Genomic DNA, 22,298 nt, shown 5'->3' with positions numbered 1-22,298 from the left:
GAGTTACCTGTGGAAAATGGGGCGCCTCCCTCTCCCTCTACATGTTCAGCCATTCTCTCTGGCAGCTGGGTCCAGGTGAAGCTGTCTGCTCTATGTCATTGCTCTGCACAGCACAGCAGCTGCCTGACAGAGAGAGAGCCTGGCTGTGGAGGCAGCAGCCCACTCTCCACCTAGGCCCAGCTGCCAGGGACAGGAGCCAAGAGAGCTGGAAATCTGCCAGGGGGAGGGCTCCAGCTCACTCAGCCCATGTCCCCGGCAGCCGGGCCTGAGCTGGGGGGCAGAAGGCACTGCCTCCCCATCTGGGTTCTGGCAGCCAGCTGCCACGCTGCATACAGCACCAAGCCAGAATGGCAAGCATGAGAAGCGGCTGCTCCCACCCCTTCTGCTCCCTGCCCAGGCCTACCTGCTGGGGACAGGAGCCGAGCATGCCGGGGGGCAGGTGCAGTGGGAGAAGGACAGAGCTGCTCTCCCTTCCCTACGTCAGGCCAAGTAGAAATCTGGGGAGGGGCTGTACATATACCTCCACACACACATACCCCCCCCACACACACACATCACCTGTGACACAACAGCTACCACAGAATCTTGCTGCCCTTACATTTCTTTTAGCTTTAGCATGGATCCTACGTTTCAATAATGACTTTGTGATAAATGTGATATGACCATCAGCATTCCCATATAGTACACCAGAAAAATCAATTGTTAAGGACTTGGTTTTTATTCACTGACAACTGTTCAATTATAACACATTTCAGCAAGAGGAGCAAAATCTGTCCAAGACTTAGATTCCTCTGATTCTACTACCTGTCATGCTACCAGTCTCTCAGACTCTCTGTGGACTCTGTTCAGTAGAGGACTTGCCAATAAAACACAGTCATAAATATCATCATTTTGGAATGCACCAGTGTGTGTGTGTATATGTGTGTGTGTGTGTGTGTATCACATTCTGGGGTGCAATCTAGACCAATGAGAACTTGTGTCACCAAATGTTCTGCAACTTTTGGTGCCTCACCATGCTTTGCTGCTGTAGCTCCCAACCTCGGTCCCCTCACAAACAGCCAAACAGCATGCAGGTCATACCCTAAGTTTCTGTGTATCACTTCAGCCTGTCAGCAACACTCCAGTCAACACTCTAGCTTCCACCAGCCTTGGTTACCACTTGCAGGGTGACCCCAACACACTTCCAGTCCTGGATTTTTCCCCCAAAACATGTGTTCTGCACTGTTCAGCCCTCTCCTATACAGTTCAGATATTATAGGTTCATTGCCCCTATACCGGGTCAACATGCAATAGTTTGCTACTTTAACTGAGGTTACCCAAACAATTCAGTTTAAACACAACATTGGATTAGTATTGCTTAAAAAATAAAACAAGTTTCTTTAACGACAAAGAGCTACATTTTAAGTGAGTACATATACAACAGGTATTAAAGAAATGGTGACAAAAATAAAGATAAAACTCTTTCTAGTAACTAAAATTTAACAACTAGACTTGGTTCAAGGTAAAATATTTACCACATGTTTCCAGCAACAGGGCTCACCAAATTCTCATGTCAGAATGCCTCCAAAAATCCAAAAGCTGGCTCCTTTGTCTTCTTAGTTGAAAGAGAGCAAGAGACAGAGAGAATACTTGTGTTGTTTTTGACCCTACATTCATAGAATATCAGGGTTGGAAGGGACCTTAGGAGGTCATCTAGTCCAACCCCCTGCTCAAAGCAGGACCAATCCCCAGACAGATTTTTGCCCCAAATTGCCCCCTCAAGGATTGAGCTCATAACTGTGGGTTTAGCAGGCCAATGTGCAAACCACTGAGCTATCCCTCCCCGTCATAGCCCAGTGACCCTTTAAAATGCATTTTCTGGAAGGTTACCCTAGATAAAATTCCTTCCCATTGTGAGGACGGACATATGGAGTCTTGTGGTGAAAGAGATTCCATGTTGTTGGTTTGTTAAAATGCAGTTTTTTCTGTTCCTTCTCCCTTCTGTTGCCAAAGAATGGCCATTTGACAGGTGATTACCAGACAAATCTGGGGCGGGGGTAAACCTATTCCTCAAAGACAAAGGATAAGCTAATGCCTCTGGCCAGGTGTAAAATTTGATTGGCAAACACATTTCAGTTCATAATTTTACATATAATGTTGCTACACATATTTTACCATATATTATGATTAGTGAGTTATTAGTTTTCAAATGATACCTCACAAGGCATATTTTGGACAAAGACTATTACAATAGTGTGCAGGATGTGAATACAGGTGTGCATTAGGTCACAGTGTGTCATCTGGGATTTAGAGGCACAACACAGTATCCAGGATATATATCCTGAAACTATCTGACCATTGATAGAAAGGCAAATGCCACTATAGTAACAGCCAGAATGGGAAAGAGGAAAAATAATATTAATCAATACTTCCGTTATCTGTGGAAAAAAATGAAACAAGAAACTGAAAGGGTTTCTCTTTCTGAAAATTCTGTAGTCTGACTCAGTAATGAGTTCAAGAGATTGGGGAGCATAATTCCAAAGGGATTTATTGGCAATCCAATTACCTAACAAGTTAGCTGTGTTTTCTGTACACAGAGGATATTATGACTCTTCCTATATTTGAGGGATATATTTGCTTCCTAACCAATTTAGGTTGCAACCGAAAGGTATGGCTTCCCTGCAGGGCCGGCTCCAGACCCCAGCGCGCCAAGCAGGCGCGTGGGGGCAGCATTGTCCTGGCAGGGCGGCATTTGGCTCCGGCGGACCTTCCGCAGTCATGCCTGCAGGAGGTCCACCGGAGCCCCGGGACGAGCGGACCTGCCACAGGCACGACTGCGGACGGTCCCCTCTTCCCGCGGCTCCGCTTGAGCTCCCGCAGGCATGACTGAGGCGGGTGCGGTGGTCCCGCGGCTCGGACGGAGCTCCCGCAGGCATGCCTGCGGATGCTCCACTGGAGCCGCGGGACCACAGGACCGTCCGCAGGCACGTCTGCCCCGGCCGCGGGACTGAGGAAGGGCGGCGCAGCGCGCCGCCCTGCTTGGGGCGGCGGAATTTCTAGAGCTGCCCCTGCTTCCCTATGTATGTTTTGTCTCCCGGCGATCCAAGAGAAGCCTGTCTTTCTTATGTACTGTCACAAAAGCAGAGATCAACTGGACTGGTTTTATTGACAATCATGTCTTAAGCATTCAGCCATTAGAAATAGAAGAGCTTCTCTTGGAGAATCCTTTGCTCTAGCACTCCTTTCCCATGGTGGTATGGAAGAACCTGCATTTGTTAATCTTGGTGAAAGATTAATCTATTTGCTTGGACATCTGTCTGAGGAGTAGGAGTGTGGGGGAAATAGTAAGTACTGTATTGTTCTGGGGCAGGACTCTACCGGGGTTGACATTTATCAGCAATGTATGTACATTGTTTTGAATTTAGTAAAAGTATATTTTAAACAAACAGAGGAAAAGGCTGGGAAAAATACAGGGTAGGAGGTATGCTAGATACAATACACATTACAGAGGTAGTGATTAAAAAGCTAACTATGTTGTCAAAACACTTACCACAGTTCTGTTTGTTTTTAAAAAATATTTTTTATGATTATATATCCTCAGCATATTTGTTATCAGAAGCTGATGGCAGAATTGCTTTAAATGATCAGAAACAATGAGCACAATTATAAAATAACTTCAGCTCCAGCAGGCAAATATTTCAGAGAAAGAGTCCTTGAGAACCCAGGAGGAAAATATAATCTGCCACATACTATAGATCACTATTTTGTATATGTCCCTTAGTACCAGCAAAGTAAAAACCTGAAGTAGTGATGAGTGACTCTCAAAAGGATCAGAGTTCAGCTTAAATTCTGATAAGTATCCAAAAGTTCAACGGCTTAAAAAAGCTTCTCATGTGTGAGAAATTTCGCTGGATGTTTCTTAGAAATGAGGTCCTCATTCTTTTACTCTAGGCCCCTTTTTCACCATTCTGGCAAAATAAGAGAGTCTCAAGTAGGAGTAAGTATGATTGTAACAAATGTAATTCACATCCACTTTAAGACACTTTATGGCCGTCAGACTGGTGTAAAGGCGCTTTTATGTATATAAGAATCAAGGGCTTCCTTGCAAGAATCTTAAAGTTTCCAAATTCTCAAAAACTATAATATTTTAAATAGTTAGCTTAATTTACTTCTACTACATTGCGAAAAATACAAACAACTATATAAAATCAATCTCTGAGTTGCAGGCCCTGGCTGAATCTCTCAGGGCCTCCAGAGCTAGATCTCTTTCAATATTCCAAACTTAGTTCTCTCTCTTTTCCAGAGCCCTCTTTCTTGTGTCCCAGGACTTACTCGGTTGATTTTCAGTGCACACTGCCCTCTTTATCCCAGTATAATAGAGGCTGGCATTTGTTGGTAATGAGGTGCACAATTTGGATTTGATCTAATACCTATTTGGTTACACTCTGCTTTTGGGGTGGAGGGAAGCTGCTGGCTTTATCTTTTATGTAACTATGCTTTGATTTTTGTTAAAAACATCTAAAGCCCAGGATATCTGGCTTTTTTTTCCCCACATTGGTCAGATATCTAAGTAAAGGTATGTAAAAAGCATGGCTGTAAATACATTCCTAACACACAAAGTCCCAGTGGAATTAAAGTTGACTAATATAATTTCTACCATCTCCACTCTAAACCAATGGCATGAAGAGTAGCACACAACAAAACCAATCCTTTATTCCCTGCCTCCTTACCCTAATCTTTGAGGCCAGAAGTTCAGATATAAAAAGGTTGTTTATTACATCACATAAAATTTCAATCTGAGAAAAATTACTCCTCTTCCTTGGAGGCAAGAAAATGGCTTACAGCACAGTGTTAAGATCAAAGTTTGGCACAGATGTCTAGGACTAGTTTCTACCTACTACAGCGTGGACCATATCAGTGGTGTCAAGTGTCACTGCAATATGGCTGCGAGGCAAAACAGGTTCTGGTTCTCCAACCACCCCTTGTATAGCCGTTTTCAATTGCAGCAACAAAATAATAAACAATATAGAAACCCTATTGTGTGAGTAACATTCCCTACTACTCTACCGTAAGTTACTTTGGAAGAGAGACTCTGATGTTGCTCCATAAAGTATTAGTTTAACAAGTCCCAACCATGTGATTTGAGCCAGGAGAGGAAGGTCAACAAAAGGGGCTTTGATCCACTAAATTAGAGGGTCTCTGAACTGAGACTGCAAAGATCTACTTTCAGAATCCAAAATAATGCCACAACTTTTGTGTAATCATTAAGATTTAGGACTCAAAAAGTGGGTTGTATCTCTTTTAGGAGAGAAATAAGTGGACACAGACATTGGTTTAATAAATTCCAAACATCTGGCACTTAATTTACACCATGGTACACACAGTTCCTACGGAATACAGCTGTGAACAGAGATGGGACAGCAGGAAGGCTTAGACTCGTTTACTCAAAACTTCAGCAGTGGCTCTTCAGAAAAAACAACATAATGTTTTTCAGCTTACATACATATTCCAACTTCAGTGTGTTTGTAACTTTCTTGTTCAAACACTTTTTAGGGGGGGAAAGCGCTGACTAATATTTTCAAACATGGGTGCCTAAAGATATGATCCTAAATCCCTATTTAGGAACATAAATAAAAGGCACTAATGTTCATTTGTACTGAGTACCCACAAATCCCAAAGTCAAATGGGATTTGCAAAGTCAAATGGGATTTGCAGGTGCTCAGCATCTTTGAAAATGAGGCTAAGTTTATTGAGAAAGTTAAGTACAGATTTAAGAGCTTAATTTGAGGCACTGAGGCACTCAACTACCCAAATAAGACCCTGACCGCTGCTCCCACAAACTTCAACAGGAGCTGAAGCTCCTCAACATCTCTGTAAAACAGGCCTCATTTTGATATATAAATATGGCTTTATGTGCCCAATTTTAGGCACCCAAATTTGAAAAAACTGGTGTCTCAGCCTAAGCTACATCTCTAATGAACGTGTGACTTTCTTTGCTTTCTGTTGGCCAAGAGTTCTAAAGAACAGCTGAACCTCACTCCAGGATCCCTTCTGTGGTATGCATTATGGGAATCCTGCCCTGGTGGCTGTAGGGAACTTCTTCCCAAGCAGCCATTAGGGCCAGTCAGACCTTAGATGGACACAAGTTAAGGAGGAGAGTGTGTGCTTGGCCTCTTCACAGAAGGTTTCTTTTTCTCAAGCATGAATCAGCAATACTACTACATTAGACCATCCTGGAACATAGCTCTGGGGTAGATAAATACTAATAGGTTCTTGATACTAACTTGGCTTTTGATATTTTTTGATCAGGCTGGGTACTCACAAAACATCAATATTCATATTTTTTTCTTAGCTCTGTTTATATCTGGCCCCAAATGTTCAAATTCATATATAGCCCATATTACAGATATATTTTAAAACACAGCTGCAGATGCATAAACAACTCCATTGCATACAAACCTATATGCTCAAGCTTTACAAAAGTCAGAAAGTAAAAAAAGTACTTTACCAAAATGATGAAACCATCCATTTTTATATGTGGAACCCATAATACAGCTGTGAAAAATTATCTTAAAGGCATTATCATATCCTATTTCTATTGGTCTTACTTTGTCCTTTCCATAACTGTAGTAATCAAAAAGGATTAAATGATTTTTTCCCATTCATCTCTCTCCCCATAATGACTTTTTTCTAATTTGGTGGTTGTTTTGCAGAAAATTTTGCTTTGATTTCATCCTGCCTTCCACTGACAGCAGTGTCTCTAAGGAGCTTTTCCCACCGACTGAGTTTTTATAGTACTAGCCTGAGTTCTATCCTGTTGTTTTCATGTTCCAGCCTTTCTCAGTTTAACTTGTCACAGTTGCCTAGTTCCATCATGTCTCTCTTTCAGCACGTAGAGTCCCAGTTCTGCAATGTCATGTATATAAACCAAACAAAACCAAACACATAACTCTCCCTTTTGCAATTTTCTTCTTCATGACACTAGTCCTATTAAGTTTACGGAGGAACTTAGTAATAAGGCAGAAGTTCATTTTCTGTGGTTTCACTCATGGGCAATCAACTGGTTCTGTTCCAAAAGATAATCAACTGGTTCACTTCATAAAAGATTATACTGAACCAGATGAAAATCCTCAAAGTGATGTTTGGGCAACACAAAATCATGAAATAAGGAGTTCAGAGTATACATCCATGAAAGTGCTGTACGCGTTTCATCACTGGGGATGGGAAAACTGCTTCAGACGAAGTAATATGTCTCCCTCTTGCTCCCAGCCATTCTATTTTTTATATAGCTCGCTCCACATGGTGTATCTGGCACTGTTCAAAGCACTAAACGTGCTATTTGAATAGCAGAGTCCCTGCCTCTGAAAGCTTGCTTTCTAAAGGCACTAGCAGCTAAAATACAACTCAAAACATGAACAATAGAACAGAATGTTTATCAGAAGTCTTTAGAAGTAGGAAAGCAAAGGTGATGGGGAGCTTAACTAGGGACCCTACCTCATTTTTAAACCAAATTTGAAAGAAATATTTTGAGATTCTAATAATTTCAAATTATGTTGTTTTTGCTTTTTCTTTTCCAGGACCAGAACTGGAAGGGATGACCATCTCACCTGCATCCACCTATCAGCTTCCCCATGGATTTGCCTGTTTTCCCTATAGAAACCCTGCTAATCTTTCACAGTAGCTTCTGACCATTAGAGGACTTAAGGGAATCAAGACCACAAGGAGTAGAACTTGCAAATCCAGGCCTCCATGAAAGTCCACGTATTTCCAACTTTTCCCCACTTCTTTCCCCTGCCCTTCGTGAAAGGGTGTAATCCTTTTAAAAAAGAATACTTTCCATTGTGCTGGAATTGATCTCATTGCATCAGAATCTCCTCTGCTGCATTATGAAGATGTATGCAAAACTACCCCTTGCTCCCAAAGCTAAAACCCAGTGTCTAACACAACCACATGCAGGAGGCACAACACTCCCTGTTCCTATATGATGCACATTTCATAGATATGATGCTCCCACTACATGGAATAAAGGGTCCAGTTAAAATCAAATTCATAATTGCTCCTGCTACACTACCAGGCCAGCCCAATGTAAGTGTGTTTAGACCCAAGTAAACTTGCCATATGAACAGTCTGCACAAAGCACAGTTACGTTTACCAAATTCCATTGAATGAATATTTTTGATCAGAACATAAGAACATAAGAACATAAGAAAGGCCGTACCGGGTCAGACCAAAGGTCCATCTAGCCCAGTATCTGTCTACCGACAGTGGCCAATGCCAGGTGCCCCTGAGGGAGTGAACCTAACAGGCAATGATCAAGTGATCTCTCTCCTGCCATCCATCTCCATCCTCTGACGAACAGAGGCTAGGGACACCATTCTTACCCATCCTGGCTAATAGCCATTTATGGACTTAGCCACCATGAATTTATCCAGTCCCCTTTTAAACATCGTTATAGTCCTAGCCTTCACAACCTCCTCAGGTAAGGAGTTCCACAAGTTGACTGTGCGCTGCGTGAAGAAGAACTTCCTTTTATTTGTTTTAAACCTGCTGCCTATTAATTTCATTTGGTGACTCCTAGTTCTTGTATTATGGGAATAAGTAAATAACTTTTCCTTATCCACTTTCTCAACATCACTCATGATTTTATATACCTCTATCATGTCCCCCCTTAGTCTCCTCTTTTCCAAACTGAAGAGTCCTAGCCTCTTTAATCTTTCCTCATACGGGACCCTCTCTAAACCCCTAATCATTTTAGTTGCTCTTTTCTGAACCTTTTCTAGTGCTAGAATATCTTTTTTGAGGTGAGGAGACCACATCTGTACACAGTATTCGAGATGTGGGCGTACCATGGATTTATATAAGGGCAATAATATATTCTCAGTCTTATTCTCTATCCCCTTTTTAATGATTCCTAACATCCTGTTTGCTTTTTTGACAGCCTCTGCACACTGCGTGGACATCTTCAGAGAACTATCCACGATAACTCCAAGATCTTTTTCCTGACTCGTTGTAGCTAAATTAGCCCCCATCATGTTGTATGTATAGTTGGGGTTATTTTTTCCAATGTGCATTACTTTACATTTATCCACATTAAATTTCATTTGCCATTTTGTTGCCCAATCACTTAGTTTTGTGAGATCTTTTTGAAGTTCTTCACAATCTGCTTTGGTCTTAACTATCTTGAGTAGTTTAGTATCATCTGCAAACTTTGCCACCTCACTGTTTACCCCTTTCTCCAGATCATTTATGAATAAATTGAATAGGATTGGTCCCAGGACTGACCCTTGGGGAACACCACTAGTTACCCCTCTCCATTCTGAGAATTTACCATTAATTCCTACCCTTTGTTCCCTGTCCTTTAACCAGTTCTCAATCCATGAAAGGACCTTTCCTTTTATCCCATGACAGCTTAATTTACGTAAGAGCCTTTGGTGAGGGACCTTGTCAAAGGCTTTCTGGAAATCTAAGTACACTATATCCACCGGATCCCCCCTGTCCACATGTTTGTTGACCCCTTCAAAGAACTCTAATCGATTAGTAAGACACGATTTCCCTTTACAGAAACCATGTTGACTATTGCTCAAGAGTTTATGTTTTTCTATGTGTCTGACAATTTTATTCTTTACTATTGTTTCAACTAATTTGCCTGGTACCGACGTTAGACTTACCGGTCTGTAATTGCCAGGATCACCCCTAGAGCCCTTTTTAAATATTGGCGTTACATTAGCTAACTTCCAGTCATTGGGTACCGAAGCCAATTTAAAGGACAGGTTACAAACCTTAGTTAATAGTTCCGCAACTTCACATTTGAGTTCTTTCAGAACTCTTGGGTGAATGCCATCTGGTCCTGGTGACTTGTTAATGTTGAGTTTATCAATTAATTCCAAAACCTCCTCTAGTGACACTTCAATCTGAGACAGTTCCTCAGATTTGTCACCTACAAAAGCCAGCTCAGGTTTGGGAATCTCCCTAACATCCTCAGCCGTGAAGACTGAAGCAAAGAATCCATTTAGTTTCTCCACAATGACTTTATCATCTTTAAGCGCTCCTTTTGTATTTTCATCGTCAAGGGGCCCCACTGGTTGTTTAGCAGGCTTCCTGCTTCTGATGTACTTAAAAAACATTTTGTTATTACCTTTGGAGTTTTTGGCTAGCCGTTCTTCAAACTCCTCTTTGGCTTTTCTTATTACACTCTTGCACTTAAGTTGGCAGTGTTTGTGCTCCTTTCTATTTGCCTCACTGGGATTTGACTTCCACTTTTTAAAGGAAGTCTTTTTATCCCTCACTGCTTCTTTTACATGGTTGTTAAGCCACGGTGGCTCTTTTTTAGTTCTTTTACTGTTTCTCTTAATTTGGGGTATACATTGAAGTTGGGCCTCTATTATGGTGTCTTTAAAGAGGGCCCACACAACTTGCAGGGATTTCACTTTAGTCACTGTACCTTTTAACTTTTGTCTAACTAACCCCCTCATTTTTGTATAGTTCCCCCTTTTGAAATTAAAGGCCACAGTGTTGGGCAGTTGAGATGTTCTTCCCACCACAGGGATGTTGAATGCTATTGTATTATGGTCACTATTTCCAAGCGGTCCTGCTATAGTTACCTCTTGGACCAGCTCCTGCGCTCCACTCAGGATTAAATCTAGAGTCGCCTCTCCCCTTGTGGGTTCCCGTACCAGCTGCTCCATGAAGCAGTCATTTAAAGTATCGAGAAATTTTATCTCTGCATTTCGTCCTGAAGTGAAATGTTCCCAGTCAATATGGGGATAATTGAAATCCCCCACTATTATAGGGTTCTTAATTTTGATAGCCTCTCTAATTTCCCTTAGCATTTCATCATCACTATTACTGTCCTGGTCAGGTGGTCGATAATAGATCCCTACTGTTATATTTATACTAGAGCATGAAATTTCTATCCATAGAGACTCTATGGAACCTGTGGATTCGCTTAAGATTTTTACTTCATTTGAATCTACACTTTCTTTAACATATAGTGCCACTCCTCCCCCTGCACGGCCTGTCCTGTCCTTCCGATATATTTTGTACCCCGGAATGATTGTGTCCCATTGATTGCTCTCAGTCCACCAGGTTTCTGTGATGCCTATTATATCTATATCCTCCTTTATCACAAGGCACTCTAGTTCACCCATCTTATTATTTAGACTTCTGGCATTTGTGTACAAGCACTTTAAAAACTTGTCCCTGTTTATTAGCCTGCCTTTTTCTGATGTGCCAGATTCTTTTTTATGTAACTGTTTATCATCTGATCCGGCCCTTACATTATACTTCTCATTCCTCTGCTCCTGACTATAACCTGGAGATACTCTATCATCAGACTCTCCCCTAAGATAAGTCTGTGTCCGATCCACACGCTCCTCTGCAGCAGTCGGCTTTCCCCCATCTCCTAGTTTAAAAACTGCTCTACAACCTTCTTAATGTTTAGTGCCAGCAGTCTGGTTCCACTTTGGTTTAGGTGGAGCCCATCTCTCCTGTATAGGCTCCTCCCATCCCAGAAGTTTCCCCAGTTCCTAATGAACGTGAACCCCTCCTCTCTACACCATCGTCTCATCCACGCATTGAGACTCTGAAGCTCTGCCTGCCTACCTGGCCCTGCGCGTGGAACTGGGAGCATTTCTGAAAATGCCACCATAGAGGCTATTAATTGTAACAGAATAATAAATCTTATACAGTATATGTACAATGCTTTTCATCCACAAATCTCAACATGCTTTATAAATATGAATCATACCTCAAAAACACTCTTGTGAGGAGGTAAATGATGATGTAATCACCATTGTACCCAGGGGCGGCTCCAGGCCCCAGCACGCCAAGCGCGTGCTTGGGGCGGCATGCCGCAGGGGGCGCTCTGCCGGTCGCCGGGAGGGCGGCAGGCGGCTCCGGTGGACCTCCCGCAGGCGTGGCTGCAGAGGGTCTGCTGGTCCCGCGGCTCATCTGCAGGCACACCTGCGGGAGGTCCACCGGAGCCGTGGGACCAGCGGACCCTCCGCAGGCAGGTCTGCGGAAGGTCCACCTGAGCCGCGGGACCAGCGACCGGCAGAGCGCCCCCCGCGGTGTGCCACCGTGCTTGTGGCGGCAAAATGGCTAGAGCTGCCCATGAGTGTACCAATGATAAACTCTTGCAGAGAGAAGTTATGTGACCATCCCACGCTACCCCCCAAAATTAGTATCAAAGTCGTGAGCAGAATCCAGAAGTCCTGATTCCTAGAATACACCCTAACCACAAGGCATTATGGGTAAAGTTTTTAACAGCACCTAAGTGAATTAAGAGCTTAATTCCCATGTCTTAAGCCCTTTTAAAATATTTTACCCTTTTTCTTTAATTAATGCAAAAAGAATATAATTGCCTTTTTAAATGAATGATAATCTTTCTGCTTCTTCTAAGTTAGATGTGTCACTTATTCAAATAACTCATTAGTTACTACTAACTATGATGCACCATTACTTTATTATGCAGTGCAGTCATAATAGAAAAATAATACAATTACCCTCAAAAGGTATGGAATTATTTAATGAAGGAAATAGTAATTATTTTCCTAATTTTTTTCATAAAATTAGAATTTGCTAAAAGCACTCCATGTATAGTCATAATTATTAGTAATAGAACATACTGCTAATGCATTCCTGCAAATTACAGTCCATTATTTGCAGAAATAATGTGACAAATCTGTTTTTAAAAAGTTACACATTTTTTGTACTTACAGCAAGAACACATCAGTAAAATCACTGGCAATTATTGAATCTCATGTTTGCCAACAAAGATAAGGAGCAAAATCTTTTTTTTTTAAATGATGCATCAGAGGCATCTTGTGACCTTCATCCATTCATGGTGACTGCTGTCTGTGATCCCAGCTGGAATAGGCATCTCATTTTTTACTGAATACTCTATTAAAGCCTACAGCTCTGTGTGTACAAAGAAAACCACTTCTTATAGTATAGAGCTATATATTTGACATTTTAAAGCCATGAATATTGATATATATCACTACCGTTAGGGAGCAAAATTATCCCTTGGCCTATGCAAGGTGGTAAGTGGTAGAAGGTGCCTCCTTAACTGCATGGACTACTCACATTGCCAGCCAGAGCATGGGGAGAGTACAGGCTTCACAACTTCCCCCACTTCTGTGAAGATGGATAGGGAATGAAAGGGTAGCTCTATGAATCTGCTCCTCCAAAGCACTGACTGCACAGCTGAGCTGGTGCAGAAGAAGATGTCATCTGATACTGGTCTACGCTTTCTCTGGACTATACTTGGAACAGTGAATTGTGCAGCAACCATGGGCTAGGGGTAACAGTACAATTTCCCCCTTTCACACCATCACACACTTTATGTTTTATTTAAGCAAACACAGTGTCACAGTGTGCTAATTGTAATATGCTATTTGTATCTGCAGAAATTCCTGAAATACAGTCAAACCACCACCTCATGTACATTTCAATATAGGCACTGTAACTTTATAGTCACCACAATTCTTTTTATGTAAGCAAAACATATAATTAAAGAAAGCTCTTCTTGGTTTTTCCCTGTCATAGTTTGGATACCAGCACTAAAGGGGATGGAATAGTTTATGAGGCTGGGATTGACATAAAGGAATTATTGGCAGATAAGGGAGCCTTATTCTTAAAACTGTAGTTGAATGAAACCATCCTACTATCTAACAATCAGAGAAGGAATGTCTTGGGGGTGGGGGTGAATGGTGAAGGCTAAGGATGCTAATTTATTTCTGATGCATGAGAGCTATTTGCATGTTAATGTATCCGAGCCAGCAAGAGAGAAAATCAATGTATAGGGAGAAAGCAGGTAATAGTACCTGTAAGGTCAAAGGAACATTTTTAAAGGGCAGAAGACTAAAATCAAACCTGTTCCAGCAAAAAACAAATATCTTATTGGATAAAATAAAAATATTCATTAGACACTGGGCCAGGGATATGAGACGATGACATAGGTGAGTGACCGGAGCAACCTCATTTTCAATATAGTAATTGTGATGAGTTGGGTTACAGAGCCTGTTTTCTCTGCCATCTTGGGACTTCTGAACTCTGCCTTGTCGAGCCTGATGCACATACAGACCCAGGTCTGAACCACATCCCCCAAAATCTGCAGACTTAACTGAAAACAGCTTAAGAAGTGTTCCTGTCTCTAGCACCCAGATACTCAGTTCTCAATGAGATCCAAACCCCAAATAAATCCGTTTTACTCTGTATAAAGCTTATACAGTGTAAACTCATAAATTGTCTGCCCTCTATAACACTGATAGAGAGATATGCACAGCTGTTTAATACCTGGGGGAGCAATTACTGACTCTGGGTCAATTAATAAGCAAAAGTGATTTTATTAAATATAAAAAGTAGGATTTAAGTGATTCTAAGTAATGACAGACAGAACAAAGTAAGTTACCAAGCAAAATAAAACAAAATACGCAAGTCTAAGCCTAATACATTAAGGAACTGATTACAGATAAAATCTCACCCTCAGAGATGTTCCAATAAGCTTCTTTCACAGACTAGACTCCTTTCTAGTCTGGGCCCAATCCTTTCCCCTGGTACAGTCCTTGTTCCAGCTCAGGCAGTAGCTAAAGGATTTCTCATAACTGCAGCCCCCTTTGTTCTGTTCCACCCCCTTATACCTTTGGCACAAGGTGGGAATCTTTTGTCTCTCTGGGTCCCCACCCCTCCTTCTAAATGGAAAAGCACCAGGTTTAAGATGGATTCCAATACTAGGTGACATGGTCACATGTCCTATGAGACCCCAAGCCTTCATTCTTCCCTGCCTAACTCACAGGAAGGCTTGCAAGTAAACAGAGCCATCTACAGTAAATTGTCCTGGTTAATGGGAGCCATCAAGATTCCAAGCCACCATTAATGGCCCACACTTTGCATAATTACAATAGGACCTCAGAGTTATATTTCATATTTCTAGTTTCAAATACAAGAATGATTCATTCATACAAATAGGGTGAACACATTCAGTAGATTATAAGCTTTGTAATGATATCTTACACAAAAGACTTTTTGCATGAAGCATATTCCAGTTACATTATATTCACACTCATTAGCATATTTTCATAAAATCATATGGAGTGCAATGTCACAGTAATGACAAAGGTGGTTCCAGGGTTAGAATGCTAACGATGGAAGGAACTCACACCTGAACTTCAGAGTATCTCCAACGTATAACAGGAGCAAGGGACCATGTCTGCAAATCCATTTTCTCAAATTCTCTGACCACTGCAGCACCACCAGAGGGAAAGTTAATATAAAACAACCACAAGCATTTTTACCACCCTGTATCTAGATAGTGGTTTGTCTGTTCTGAGGAAATGAAAGAAAGAATTCTAGAAAATTAAGCATCATATTTTTGATGGATTTTGATTAACTTCAAGAGTGAGGCCCAAACTAGACAAGGCTAGGGACTCCTAGTCCTAGATATGTTTTTCTTGTACTCTTACATTTGATTTCATTTTATTTTCTAATAAACTGTATTTTATTCAAGACTCTTTTGGACCATTGACTCCTTCTGGGATAATCAGCTACAAACCCCTGTAATCCTGTGGTGAGGTTAATGGTCTTTCTGAGAAGTAATAATTGAGGATATGCAACACTCAGATTCTGGGTGAAAGCCATAAACCAAGAAATCCTATCCAGGGATTAAAGTAGATTGAATCAGGAGATTGTAAGAGGATCTCTGCACACTTAGCTACAGAGAAGGGAGAGTTGTGAGGACTGTGCTACTTACCCAAGCCAGGGAGAGATGGGGACATTCCCTTTTGCTTTTACAAAGGAAAAAAGAATTGCATTTTCCTCACATTAGCCCATCCTATAAATCATCTTGGTATATGGGACAAGCCTATAGACCACAGAAAAGAGGGAACTTTGAGGGAACCTGGTGACAATATTCCATTGTTCTGGGGATAAGGTCAAAGCCTATTGGATTATCTTGTCCATCTTTAATTTCTATGATATTGAGTAGCAGGATGAAAAGTCTAATAGCATGATGTGTATTTCTGGTGACGGATAGTTATTCTGTATTTGCATTAGCACAATACAAATAAAACTACTTCTCCTCCAGCACCCAAAATCCTTTTGCTTGCATGTCTGGCATAATCCAGCAAATTTGTGAGCATCAAATAACGGTATTCCAGAAAACTACAGCTGTCAAGAATACCATAGAAAGAGTCAGAGATGATTGGCAGAAGATGCAACATGAAACCTGAGGCTACTCCTACCGAGTCTATGCAAATACAACAAGCCTTGTTAACTCTCCAAGTAGCCCAGGTTTAATTTAAAACCAGCTGACAGCTTGCAGAGCTTTCAGTAACGAGAAGCAATTTATTTAAGGGTTTTGTTAGCCCCCCAAAAAAACAAAAACAAAATAACAACAACTTTAAGTGCACCTATCCTTAGCAAAGCTGAAGACATTCTTAGTGCTTTATTATTTTAGTAGTTAAAAAATGCAGCATTTTAAACTATTAAACCTTTAATAAATTTGTTGCCCCCACACATACCATTTTAATTAGACTTATTTCTAAAGATCTAAACCTACAGCTGAAACAAACATTGAATACTTCATATTTAGACTAATTCAAAATGTCTTAAAAACAAATAATCTGAAATCTGATCTTTTGGAAAAAAAACAAAACAAAAAAAAATGATATATGTATTATGCTACAATGAATAAGCTACATTGTGCATAGTCCATGTAACTCAGTATGTTATAATGAAGCTGGCAGTATCTTTATGATCCAAAAGCATCACTGACAAAATAAGGAATGACGAATGAGACAGCAATTATGTGAGTGAGAAAGGTTTGCAGAAACAAAGAACAAACAGTACCTGTCGAAGGTCCAATGTAATGGTAACATGATGATATTCTATCCCATTTTGGATACTGGGACTCTGCCACCAAGTGTTCTTCCCATCAATTGCATTAGTTATTGGGTGTCGTTCTATTGGACCATTGGCAATATGTAAAAGAAAAACATCTTTAGAATCGTCAGCAGTGGTTTGGTGGTAGCATTTAGTTAATACAGGATATAAAGATAATATTGTACATAAAAGTACGTCCATGTGTTTGTTGGTATTATGGCGCAGTATGCAACATGTTCCACCTGTGGGGGAGGGATAGCTCAGTGGTTTGAGCATTGGCCTGCTAAACCCAGGGCTATAAGCTCAATCCTGGAGGGGACCACTTAAAGATCTGGGGCAAAAATCAGTATTTCATCCTGCTAGTGAAGGCAGGGGGCTGGACTCAATGACCTTTCAAGGTCCCTTCCAGTTCTAGGAGATAGGTATATCTCCTATTACTATTAAAGGTGAATCACAAAGCTTTATTATGAAATAAGTATCAAAAAGACTTTTTAAAACCCCAAATCAGTAACAGAATACAAGTATAGACTTAAAATGACAAAGTGGTACATTAAAACAAAATAACTGATCATCTTTACTTTTGAAGGAAGTTTAATATTATATGTTTGCCTTGCAACCTCCAAGGAGACCACAGCCACCTAAACCAGCATCTCCAGACAGGTAATGTGAGATCATCAGCTAATGTAATGAACACAAACCAGGAATTTAGGACTTGGCAGGCAGGTGACGGAGAAGGTACTGTGGTTCATGTGCTAGTATTTGTGTTTGGAAGTCATATACAATCATGCAGTTTTCATGCAGAAAGAAATTTTATTTTATTCTACACAGAGCTCATCCAAGAACCATCACTGTAGTATTTGAGTGCTTTATAATCCAATGCTTAAGAGGTTTCCATCTCTCTCTCTCTCTCTCTCTCTCTCCCCCCTCAAGGTTCTCCTCAAGACCCTCTGAACTATTTATGTTATGGTATTTAGAAGGTATAGGGTCTTGCTTGCATTCTCTGCATTTGGGTAAATATCACCCAGTAATTGCAAAGAGTATTTTTTGTCTATCCATGTTTCAGGAGGATCTGCTCTTGTGCATACAGGATGGTAGCCCACCCACAATTCTAAAGGATCTGATCCTGCACCCACAGAAATCACTGATTTACCTGGGAGCAAGACTACATCCAAAGGAGGGAAAAAATCAGAAGTTATTTACAAAATAATGTGTCTCCTTCCCCCAGCTGCTAGATATTGAAGACATTATACACAGTCAGAGAATGTATTATTCTTGTGGTATCAAGCACATGATAAATGTTACCTTTTCACCTAGAATGACTTCCTAAAAAATACATTGCTAGATATATAAAATGGGAAGAAAAAGAAGTTATTTATTGTTCTTAGATTCCTAGGGGACTAAAACTGGAGAGTTTACCGACCTTTTATTTGTTTTTAAGTCAACTAAGCAGATTGAAAGTCTGTTTTTTTGAGGTTTCGTATCACATCAGCTGTCTGTGGAGGACAGGAATCCTGCCTCATTAATGAAAGCCAGAATGTCTGAACATATTTAAAGAAACAATTAAAGTGTTTTGTGGGAGTGAGGGGAGGTGTCAGTCCTTAAAACTGCAAATGCCAGAAGTGTATTTAAATATCAAATGATTCAGTGGCACCAGTAAGCACTAGCATTTGCTTGTTATAATATTAGTGGTACAAATGGAAGCATAACTGGTGTGGGTAATAGGGAAATATTTGCCTGAATATACAGTTAGATCAGAGGCAATTGTTATAGAAATCAGGCAGGGAGTGTAAAACAACAGCCCAGATAAGAAGCTTCCCCTCAAATACAATAATCAGGTTTATACCCATGAAGAGGGACTGCTCAGATCCCACTCTAGCAACAGAGCTATTTGGCTCAGGCCAAGATGAGAGGGATCAAAAGCTGATAGAGAGCAAGAAAGAGAGTGAGAGAGAGAGAGAGAGAGATTGCTACAGCAAGCGGGCTACAGTTTGGTCCCCAAGAGAATGGGGGACTTCAAGGCTAAGTCATGTCTACCTAGGGCCTCAAGGGGAACAAGAAAGTAGGTAGGGCTTCTGGTTTTAGGTTAGGTTTTAGGTTTTAACCAATCAATACCTACAATACAATTTTTTTTTTAAATCAGGGTTTATTCAATAAACAACGTAAAAACTCCAGTTACTAAGTATCTAAAGGCTTGTCTAGAAGGAGGCGTAATGTGCTCTATAGGGTGTGATTTCTAAAGTGCAATAATCTGTTGTGCATTAATAAATTGTGTAGTAATCTGTTGTGCATGCAGACCCTGCTGGCGTGCACTAAAGATTCCTGTACTGCACTTTAATGTAGTGCTGTTTGAAACAGTACTACATTAAAGTGAACGAGGCAACATTACAAAGAGATTATTCATTACAGTATATACCATTGTATATGTACAATATAAACTCAAATTTTTGGACATCTACAAAATACTCAAAAATCAATAAAAATACACCCTGAAAAATGTCACTGCATATTACCACTATCCACAAGAACACATGCAGGTGACAAGTCCATTGGGCTTGCTAGGTATTACGGTGGGCTACCTGCGGGGGCGGAATACGGAGACCCAATTGGGGAGTGGTTGTGCCACAGAGCCATGTCCCAGACAGAGTGGAGGCAAGGCCTGCCTCTCAAAACACAGAGGACTGGAAAAAAGGCCTCAGCAGGACAGCTTATCCGGGGACCATGACAACTGGCATCACCTCTGTATTTAACACACACACACAGAGGAAAGCCGATGCTCTAGGCATTGTCAAAGCTAACAACTCTGATCATCATTACAGCTCCTGTCTTAAAATGTGTGCTTGCAAAAATCATCTGTAAATTCAACTCAGGGCTCCTAGGTGATTGTGATAGAAGTTGTCTAATTGGAAATTTTGATATCAGTCTCCTCCAGCCAAACTGATGAGAGATTTAGTCCTGAAAAGTAGGGTTGGAAGATGAACCAACAATTAACTGTAATCCCCATTATGAAAGTTTAATCATAATTAATTTGAAAACATTGATTAATTGCTGGCATGTTTTCCCTATTTAACGTGAGAGATAAAATAATATAACATTTGCAAAAGGACAGGACTGAAAAGCTACTCCAAGGACTAACCTGACTGATGAATGATAAGGGGAATTGCCCCTAAAGTAAGCCCATCCCACTGTTTCCTTTAATTTGGGCTCACATGTGATTAACCAGGGAGTCTGTGTTCATTTCCTTCTACAGTAATTAAGGGGAGGCACACCAGACTCAGATTCCAAGGGGATCACTTAAAGTCTGGTTACATTACATGGTACTCTGATTAACGAGTCCTCTCTGTTTAAATAAGGCTCTTCACAGTGCCAGATTAACATTAGGAAAACCTTAAACTAAGACGTGGCTGGCTATGAAAGACCAGTCATTCTAAAACCGGACAGTTGAAGGTTAATAAGAGGGAAAGACACACAGCCCTATAGCACTTGTTTGTTTTGATATATAAATGAGACAGCGCTGTCTAGTGATTGGAGCAGGGCACAGGGATGTGGCAACCCAAAATCTATTCCTCACACTGTGTGTTTGGTTTGCCTTGCGAATTATCACAGATTATGTATTTTTATTATTAACAACATATTTGGCTCTTCCCAAAATGGAGGATGTGATTTTAATCATACAGGAAATTCTTCAGAATTACCATGGAGAATAGTGCTAATATGCTGTTCACCTCCGTCACTGAAAGGACAGGTGAAAATATGTGAATACTACCATATAGTTCTATCTAGGTTCTAGTCTTCCTTGTATGCATTTACTGTATAGGAGGTACAAAACTCTCCTTGTACCTGATAATAAATTAATGCTTGAAAACTGATTTTACCCTGAGGCTGGTCTTTAAAAAAAAAATTTTTTTAGCAAAGATCAGTTGTAGTGTTAAAAAATGAAATGTTAAAAAAACTCAGTGGTTTGAGGGCTTTTTTGTCAGTGAAATTAGAATTAACATCAAGCTGAGAAGGGGTGAAGGTGGGGGGAAATCACAGAACAAGCTTAAGATAAATAAAATTGGCCTTAACCCCAAATTAAAATTTTGTAAATTATTAAAAAAACTCAGAATTTTCAGATTAAAATTAAGGACCTAATCCCATATTTAGGTACCTAAAAAATGGCCTGATTTTCATGCGTGTCAAGCAATCACAAATCCATATGAACTCAGTGAGAGCGTCAGAGACTCTAATATTGGATTTAGTTGCTGAACATTAAGCACTCTTTGACCCAACGAGTTTAATTTAATTTACAGGTAAGAATTTTGCAAAGCTAGCCCAGGCACAAAAAATTTGTTTTACTCATAACAAGAGGAATTTTCCAAAGTAACCAAGCCAATGAGCTAGAGTTTATTCTTCCTCCTCCGCCCCTCCCCCCAATCCATTGCCAATCATTTGGTCACGAAGTCCCTGAATATGAATGATCCTAGACAAAACTCCCATAGAAGAGCATGTCTATTAACGTAACAAAATCGCATACATACGATGTGGAATCCTACTGTTCTGGTCACAAATACGACACTGTGGGGGGTTTCTTGCTGGTTGTCCAGGTACATGTTCAACTAGTTTGCAATACATTTCAGAGCCTTTTTCTCCACAAGTAGCATTGGTTGTGATGATAGCATTGGCAGCCAGGTTCAGCACTGCTGGAAATAATCCTGGGGGGGAAAAAAACAACAGAAGTGAGGACAAGACGAGTTCAGTAGCACAAACAGAAATGTATATACTACATATTTAGCCTTTTTAAGGCAATAAAGCAAAAGAACTAAGATTCAATGGCTGTATATATACTGAAGAATGCAAACACCTTTCCATTTTTCAATCTAGATTTCAGACATCTAATTAAAGGCCATTACTAATAGTGTCATCATGCTTACTACATTCTAAAATCTGATTACAAAAAATATCTTGTAGTTACATACATCTGAAAACATACTATTGTTGTGTTATTTGAAAGGTTGGGCAAAGTAGCTTACTCAAAGTATCATCAAGAAATGATATTATAAGCAATCCAAACTCTCCAGTGACTGACAAGTTGGACATTATTTGAATCACATCTGCAAATTACCTGCACAACTTCTTACACTCTATTTTCATCTCCATGGCAGAACATTACCCATCTTGCCTTGCATACACTGTATAATTTGTGTTACATTTTGACTTTATTATTGTTCTGTATAGGTTCTTATACGACTTTCATCACTATTGTATCTGAGCACTTTCCAATAGGTCATGCAGCAACAAGACTAATATCTGTCATGTGTGGTTGGTTCCCTCTCTCATCCTCTCCTCAGGGAGAGAATTGTGTGTGCAGTATTGTTTTGATAGTTGTTGGGAGGGGGGATTGTGTGTGTATAATGTACATGCTGCTATATGTATTGCACGCTGTGATCCTCATTCAGCAA

The 22,298-nt window shown here is 40.5% G+C and overlaps 1 protein-coding gene across 1 annotated transcript in view; it reads right to left on the bottom strand.

Moving 5' to 3' along the window:
• LAMA2 (laminin subunit alpha 2) overlaps positions 1-22,298 on the bottom strand; it is a 407,250-nt gene that overhangs the window by 315,612 nt on the left and 69,340 nt on the right. The window contains exons 3-4 of the mRNA XM_045010304.1: positions 21,378-21,551; positions 16,828-16,940 (exon numbers count right to left, since the gene is read on the bottom strand). Of these exons, the coding sequence (XP_044866239.1) occupies positions 16,828-16,940; positions 21,378-21,551 (287 nt within the window). The remainder of the gene's footprint in view (positions 1-16,827; positions 16,941-21,377; positions 21,552-22,298) is intronic.

The sequence above is a fragment of the Mauremys mutica genome, chromosome 3 (genome assembly GCF_020497125.1).
Source record: "Mauremys mutica isolate MM-2020 ecotype Southern chromosome 3, ASM2049712v1, whole genome shotgun sequence".
Lineage (NCBI taxonomy): Eukaryota > Metazoa > Chordata > Testudines > Geoemydidae > Mauremys > Mauremys mutica.
This window is presented reverse-complemented; position numbering and strand designations above follow the sequence as displayed.